The sequence below is a fragment of the Juglans regia genome, chromosome 5, assembly GCF_001411555.2.
Source record: "Juglans regia cultivar Chandler chromosome 5, Walnut 2.0, whole genome shotgun sequence".
Classification (NCBI taxonomy): Eukaryota; Viridiplantae; Streptophyta; class Magnoliopsida; order Fagales; family Juglandaceae; genus Juglans; species Juglans regia.
In genome coordinates, this window is record NC_049905.1 from 6,867,575 (window position 1) to 6,876,114 (window position 8,540).

General features: G+C 38.5%; 1 protein-coding gene across 1 annotated transcript; it reads left to right on the plus strand.

The window, feature by feature from the left end:
* The first annotated feature begins 1,462 nt into the window (after positions 1-1,462).
* LOC109019774 (receptor-like protein kinase FERONIA) lies at positions 1,463-4,410 on the plus strand. Its single transcript, XM_019002140.2, has one exon. The coding sequence runs from the start codon at positions 1,655-1,657 to the stop codon at positions 4,283-4,285; it is 2,631 nt and encodes an 876-aa protein (XP_018857685.2). The 5' UTR covers positions 1,463-1,654; the 3' UTR covers positions 4,286-4,410.
* Positions 4,411-8,540: the final 4,130 nt, after the last annotated feature.

Consider the following 8,540-nt stretch of genomic DNA (forward strand, 5'->3'; position numbering starts at 1 on the left):
TAATATTTTACAAATATTTTATTTAATTTTAACGGTCACCTCCCGCATTTAAAAACCATGGAATCAATGGATTTCAAAAGGGCGATAGGTGGGTGACACAGACAAAAGACGACAAAAAGTACAGAACTGGAGGTGGAAAAATCTCAAGTTCCAGCTTGAAAGTTTAAAGTGTAAACTTGCTTCCATTTTCAAATTGGTTCCAGCTACTTGCTAGATATTTTAGATTGAGGGCAAATTGAGCTGGAAATCCACGCAATATTGCCAAGAGCAAAGGTTAATTCACCGGTGTCAAGAATATGGAGAGAGAGAGAATCATAATCTGATCCAATAGTCAAGGGATCAATGTAATAAGTAATAGTTGAAATAGTCATGCTACATCTACAGTGAGTGTAGCTCAAGGATGGGTCTCGATAAGGCTATTTGGATTTTTTTTCAATTTTTTTTTTATACTTTTAAACTTTTTTTTTAAAATCACAACGTCATTAAAAAATATTTTCTTAATCACTAATTAAAAAAAATTGTATCGGGACCCATCCTCGAGACAACTAGCATTATTCTATTTCAAAATCCCACAAACAGAACATAAACTGATAAATTGGTAATGCCTACAATTTCCAATACCAAAACAAGATAAGAAGTTTAATTTGATCAGCATCTCTGGCCTACACAAGAAAGATCCTCACGGTTCATATATCTCTCTGCATGGGATGAAAATGGAAACAATAATAAAGACGGCAGGAGCCAAATCAAAGAGAAAAATGGAACTAAAGCCTATTATTTTGAAGAATCACATGGTTGTATGAGCACAAACTTTTCAGCCTGCCTCTCTTTGTTGTCTTCCCAGAGATCCAAACATATTCAATTGTTCGATTTGATCACCTGAGGAGGCAGTAAAAGCTGAGGCATTGGACAATATCTCTTCCCGCCAGATGGTTTTAGGGCCGAACAAAATTTCGAAAACCCGACTCCAAATCCGGCTTCGCTACGAGTCCGACAAAATAGAGTCGGAGTCATTTTTTTTTTTAATTTTGCAATTAGAGTTGGAGGTGTCACAAGACCGGCTTCGACTCCAATCTGATCCGACTCTGACTTTATGCTCCGACTCCGAATTTATTCTCCGACTTTGACTTCAACTCTATATCCGATTCCAATATTGTATATATATTACAAAAATATATATTTACCTATATATTTATCATATATAGTAGTATAGTTATATAGTTAAATTAAATAATACAGTAGTATGAGCTGATTATTATAAAATAATATACATCTACAATAATACAAATATCAATTTTTTTTCTCTTTTCACTTCAAGAAAATTAGACTGAATTGAATTGGAAAAAATAAAATCAGTAATATCAATTTAAAAGAATAATCGGTAAGTAATCGATTTTTAAAAATATAAAAATGAATGAATACCAATTCATTATTAAATTTACCTAACCGGTTACACCCGTTATCCATACATATTAACTTGTGAAGTCTTCCGAGGTCATAGTTTTTTGTAGCCTTTTAGGCCAAACTTTGCTATTGACCCCTTGTTATTATAATCGATATCAATTGGCTTTCTCCGCCTACTCACACAAAACAGAGAAACGAAAAACTCTTTTCTATTACCTGATCTTCTGATCACTTGCTTCTTTCTGCCTCGATGTGGAATTCCTTCCTCCTACCTCCTTTTACACCTCTCTACCTTGTTTTCTTCTTCTTGCTGCACCACCTAATCTGCATGGTCTCCGTTAAATCGTCGTCACCTTACACACCCATCGACCAAATTCTCCTCAATTGTGGCTCCTCTGGCAATTCAACTGCCTTGGATAATCGGACCTGGATCGGAGACGCGAATTTAAAATTCCTCCCTCTTGAACAATCGCTGAATAACCACCCATCTCTCACCCGTATCGCAGCTAGACAATCCCCCACTGCTGCCCTAGTGCCCTTTGCCACTGCTCGCATCTCTCTGTCCACGTTCACCTACGATTTCCCTGTCACCGCCGGCCAAAAGTTCATTCGACTATACTTTTTCCCAGCTTCGTACTCCGACTTTGATCGCTCTAAAGCCCTCTTCTCCGTCAAAGCTGGTCCTTTTACTCTTCTTAGCAACTTCAACGCGTCACTCACGGCAGATGCTGATGGAGATCCAGGCGATACCATATTCAGAGAATACTGTGTCAACATTGAGGAAGATCAGAGGTTGAACATAACCTTCACTCCATCTCCGACCGTTTCTGATTCCTATGCTTTTATCAACGGACTCGAAATCTTATCGATGCCTCCAAATCTCTATTACACTCCGGAGGACGATCAAAGATTTTCTTTTGTCGGCCAGAGCAACTCGTACAGCATCAAGAACAGCACTGCTCTCGAGACAGTATACAGAATCAATGTTGGAGGGCGCTCCATCTCACCCACTGAAGACACCGGAATGTTCCGGGCTTGGAGCCAGGACGACAAGTACTTGAAAGAATATAGAGTACTTTTTCTACCTTTCAACGACACCATCAATCTAAGATTTACCAAATTAGTACCTGCGTACGTTGCACCGGAATATGTCTATCGGACTGCCCGAACTCTGGGGAGCGACTCGGATATCAACCTGAGCTACAATCTAACCTGGGAATTCCCCGTTGATTCTGGGTTTTATTATTTCATAAGGCTACACTTTTGCGAGTTTCAGCCAGAGATTCTCCAGGCCAGTAACAGAAGGTTCCGTATTTTCATAGCAAATCAAACCGCTGAGGACTCTGCCGACGTGATTCACTGGAGTGGTGGAAATGGTGTGCCCGTATATAAAGACTACGCCGTTTCGATATTCACTAAAGAAAGAGACAAGAAGGTGAACCTCTACATTGCTATAGGAGCAGAACCGCAGAGGTGGAAGACTAATTACCAAGATGCAATCATGAACGGAATCGAAATCTTCAAAGTAAGCGACCCTTCCAACTGCAATCTCGCCGGACCCAACCCCGACCCAATTCTGGTGACCCCTCCGACGATTGAGCTACCAAGACAATCGACGAACTCGAAGAATAGTAGAAGAACGACCATCTTCGTTGCTGCTGGTGGAGTAACCGGATTAATTGTGGCGTCGATTTTCGGATTCTTGATTTTCCGGACTGGCAAGAAGGACAAGAATTCGGGCTCCGCCGATTTTGGAAAGACCAAACGGTCAAAGGCCTCGTCGCTGCCTGAAGAACTATGCCGCCACTTCTCACTACAAGAAATGAAAACAGCTACACACAACTTCCACGAAGAGTTAATTATCGGCGAGGGAGGTTTTGGCAATGTATATAAGGGTCTCGTTGACGAGGGTACCGAGACTCTGGCGATCAAGCGCTTGAACCCGGAGTCAAAGCAAGGTCTTCACGAGTTCTTGACAGAGATCGAAATGCTCTCTCAGCTTCGCCATGTCCACCTCGTTTCTCTCATCGGATACTGCGACGATGACGGCGAGATGATCCTCGTCTACGACTACATGACCAACGGCACGCTCCGCCACCATCTCTATGACACCAACAATGCCCCCCTCGATTGGAAACAGAGGCTGGAGATTTGCATCGGAGCGGCGTGTGGTCTGAACTACCTGCACACGGGCATGGAGAAGCCAATCATCCACCGTGACGTGAAGACGACCAATATTCTGTTGGACTCGAAATGGGTGGCCAAGGTTTCAGATTTTGGATTGTCCAAAGAGGGTCGAGATAACACCGCAATCAATACCGTAGTAAAGGGTACGTGGGGGTATTTGGACCCGGAATACGCAAGACGGCAACAACTGACTGAGAAATCCGATGTATACTCCTTCGGCGTGGTTCTCTTGGAAGTTTTATGCGCCCGAAAAGTAGTAAATATCAAACTGCAGGAGGAGCAATGGAATTTGGCCAATTGGGCCCGAAAATGCATTGAGAATGGGAGTATGGGCGAAATCATAGATCCCTATCTGAAGGGGAAGATGGCTCCTGTGTGTTTCAAGGTGTACTTGGAGGTGGCGGAGAGTTGCGTGCGCGAACAGGGGATCCAACGGCCTACCATGAAAGACGTGATGGAAAGGCTCGTCTTCGCATTGCAACTACAGACGGAAGCAGATGACAGGATGGAGAAAACCAATCCTGACGGCAAGCATACCTATACGGAGGTGTTATCATTCCATGTAGCCGGAGACGCTCGGTTCAATAACGATCTTAGTGGACACGTGATGGAATCGGACAGTGGGACCGAGTTAACTTGGACTCACGATACTGGGTTGAGCTACCAAAGTCTAGGTTCTGATAGTGTTAATTAAGATGATGTGCTCTTCTATGCTTTACCAACGTGTGATATAAATATGTATATATATATATTGTGATTACGTTTTGATGTTATTTCACTTTCTATAAACAGTAGTGGGTTTTATCTTCAAAGTTCTAACTCAATAATTTCCCATTATTTCAAGTCCAATATAGAATTTTCTTGTACAAGAAACCCACATGCCTGCATGGCTCATCGAAAGCTGTTTAATTAAATTGGGCCATGCCCAACTTGCACAAAGCATATATACTGTCTCGTCACGTTATTCGGCCCAAAGCCGCAACTTGGAAAACGGAGACCACTGGTCTAATAAAGACTATCAATTCTCGATGAAAGACGAGGATTTCTTATATGCCAACTCATGTATTCGTCGTTATGGGAAATAAATGGTTGATATCATTTTTGTAACCCTTCCAACATCCAGCTATATGGTCAAGAACACAATTCTAAGAATTTTTCAAGAAATCTAGATTGCAGAAGATAACATAGCGATATCCTGTCTAAGTCTAATTATATTATTGTCATTTTATATATTTATTTTTTTTGGGCCTCACATCGGGGAGGAGAGTGGAGCCATAGCTCTTTACCTATATAATTAATGAGCAGTGATGATTTAAACCATTTTAATAATACGACGTTGTAACGTTTTTTTTAATGTCTAATAATGGTGAATTTTGAAATTCATTTAGCCATTACGATTGAGATTTACAATGGTTGGTCATTAGCTCTTTTAAGTTGTTTCCGATTTTAGACTTAGTCTTGTTTGATTATATAAATTATCTCATCTCATTTAATTATTATAATTTTTTTAAATTTTTATACAAATTATAATAAACAATTCAACTTTTTTCAAATTTAAAAATAAAAATTATATTAAAAGATTATATTCTAACAATATTTTATTTAACTTTTATCTCATCTCATCTGTATAATCAAACAAGGTAGACCTAAAGTTCTTTTTTATGTTATGGCTGCCTCATTATTTTATTGCGGTTTAATTTATATAAAATGTGAGTAATTCTACATACAACTATGAAGTGCATAAACGTCGAGTAATCATTTTGAAAAATAGAGATATCTACTATATTAAAAAATTAATTTTTTATGTGAGTCATATGTTTTATTCATTTTTTTAAAAATAATTACGCGACGGTTGTATAATTCACGTTTACAAATATTTTTTCTCATAAAATATATACTATTCATTCAATTGTCATATTATTCGATTGTCGTTTTAAGTCCACTACTTACAAAAGAGTTGTGATACATAAAAGTCTCGTATCCTTAATAACACTTAAAAATATATGATTTTACTTTTTTATTTTTATATTTTATATATTTTTAAGTGATATGCAGAATGTAGAATTTATGTCTAAAATTTTACCTCACAAAAACTATCGTATAGTTTTTGGATGGTGCGCTTTTTTTTTTTGGTTGAACGAGACAGCGAGAGTTTAAGAAAATAAAAAATATAATGTGTAGATACTGTTGAGAATTTTTCAAGAGAGGCGTTACAACTTACCTCTCCTACATCTATAAACTGTTTCTTGACTCTCCCCTTTGTACGTAAAAGTCTTTTGCAGAGCAATTCTGCTACAGGTACCCGACGTTGGGTACCTATTGCGGAACCGTGGGACGTGGCTTCACTTTTATATTATTGTTTTAATAAATGAATTAAAAAAAAAAACACGATATACCCTCCCACCACTCTCTCACATTGCTCTCAAATTCAGATTCAATTTGATTTCGCTCGCTTTGCTTTTGCAAAAATGGTGGTTGAGGCTGAGAAATGGGTGCATATTGTGACGGCGCAGACGCCGACGAACATAGCAGTGATTAAGTACTTGGGAAAGAGGGACGAGACCCTAATCCTTCCGGTTAATGATAGCATCAGCGTCACGTTTGATCCCGATCACCTCCTTGTTTTTTCTCTGCCTTTTTTGGCTCTTTCTCAACTCCCTCAGAACTAAGATGTGTTTGGCTGCTGAGAAAACAGGGTGAAAGAATAATAGAAAATTTTGTTTCTTTAGTCAAACTGCTTTGTTTGATACCATACATGACTGTTTGTTCAAAGAGTAAGTGTCGAGGAGGCAAAGAGATTGGAATTTGGAACGCTTAAATTACTCGGTATCTATTAATAATGATTTTTGAATTGGTGAATATTGGAGTTGACTGGATTCGGCTTCATATAAATGATTAGCTTCAAGAACCAAAAATTCAGATTTGGCTTCACGCAAACGTATAGATGTTTATGGGTGGCCGTTACGAAGGACCTAATAAAAGAAATAAAAAGAGAGACACATCTATAAGACTATAATTATAGTGATTGATGATGTATGGGGAAAAAATAAATCTTAATTTTGATCATTAACCTGATTGAAGCATGTAAATGCATTGCTATTTCAGATTTACAAAAAAAAGACATTTACCTCTAGCGGAAATGAAACATCGAATTAGTCTTTTTCGTCATTCTTTTTATCCTAAATACCGTGATCCTTTGACTTTTGAAGTTAATTCCTGGTGTCTTTTGTTTCTGTTGGTTAGTGTAGGAGATTTCCCTTTCCGGCGGCAGGTTCCAAAGTTGTCTGAGGGAAATTTGCCGTGGTGCAGCTCTTCATGTGTGGGGGGGATGCTCTTGGTCGTTGGCGTCTGTGATGAAGACGGAGGGGAGTCTATCAGTTGAGGGTTGCAAATGAAACGCATCGTTGGGAGTATATCGCCATTTCTGACATCCATGTGGAGGCCCGTGTACGCGGGAGGTACACCTCCTGTGTGCAAATAGAGTTTTTCTTTGCAGAGACATGGTCCCAAGGTGATGACAGCAATGGTGGAGGTGGCAACAAAATACCTGAGGAGGTACAAGTACAACCACACCCAGTGAAGGAACAGCTACCCTGTATTCGGTATTGTGTTAACAGTACTCCCCTAAACAAAAGCAAATTCTTCTTCTGTGACCATGAAGATCGGCGACCAGAAAGGCTGAACCGGCATCACATGTTGGTCGGAGGTTGCAGGAAGGCAGTAGATTGGGAAGGATCGATGCTAAGGAAAGAAAACTAGAGGAAAAATTAGGAAAAAAAAAAAAGACAAACAAAAACACATATCAAGGGAAAAGCCTCTAGGGTTGGCTAGGGGGGAGGTGGTCAGAGCCTAAGCTTCGAACCCTCTCCACCTAGTGAAAACGAAGGGTCAGTAAACTTCAGAGAGAAAAAGTTGGATGAGAGAGAAAGAGAAAAAGTCGGATATCCAGATTATGAGTTGGATCATGATGTGCTTTCCCATTACCTTAAGATATTTTTCTGACAATTCTTGGTGGGATAATATGTCGAGTTATGCAAGGTAAAATCTTAAATAGACAAGTCTCGTGTATGTATATTTTTTATAAAAAATTAGATTTCACTAATAGAAAATAATTTTTTTCGGCGACCAGAAAGGCTGAACCGGCATCACATGTTGGTCGGAGGTTGCAGGAAGGCAGTAGATTGGGAAGGATCGATGCTAAGGAAAGAAAACTAGAGGAAAAATTAGGAAAAAAAAAAAAGACAAACAAAAACACATATCAAGGGAAAAGCCTCTAGGGTTGGCTAGGGGGGAGGTGGTCAGAGCCTAAGCTTCGAACCCTCTCCACCTAGTGAAAACGAAGGGTCAGTAAACTTCAGAGAGAAAAAGTTGGATGAGAGAGAAAGAGAAAAAGTCGGATATCCAGATTATGAGTTGGATCATGATGTGCTTTCCCATTACCTTAAGATATTTTTCTGACAATTCTTGGTGGGATAATATGTCGAGTTATGCAAGGTAAAATCTTAAATAGACAAGTCTCGTGTATGTATATTTTTTATAAAAAATTAGATTTCACTAATAGAAAATAATTTTTTTTACATTTTTTTTAGATGAGTCAACTTTTTTACAAAAACTAGCTAATTACATAAAATTTATCGATTTAAAACTTATACAAATCATTTCTCATGACATAACATGTCCGCGCTTGGAAAATATCTATGGCCACACACACACGCACACACGCGCGCGGAAAGGATAAGTTTAATTTTACATAATTTTTTATTTTCTAAACAAAGAAATTATTTTAAAAAGTAGAAATAATGAATTATAGAAAAAAAAAATCAACTCATCATCTCCTATACTATACAGTAACATGTGATTTCTCATTTTTACCATTCAATTTAAACATATATATATTGACGTTTAAATATGTGTGTTTACACATCAAGAAAAAAAAAAAGAAATCACGT

Excerpts from the sequence above, each read along its gene's own strand:
- LOC109019774 (XM_019002140.2), top strand. The coding sequence starts at position 1,655 with ATGTGGAATTCCTTCCTCCTACCTCCTTTTACACCTCTCTACCTTGTT.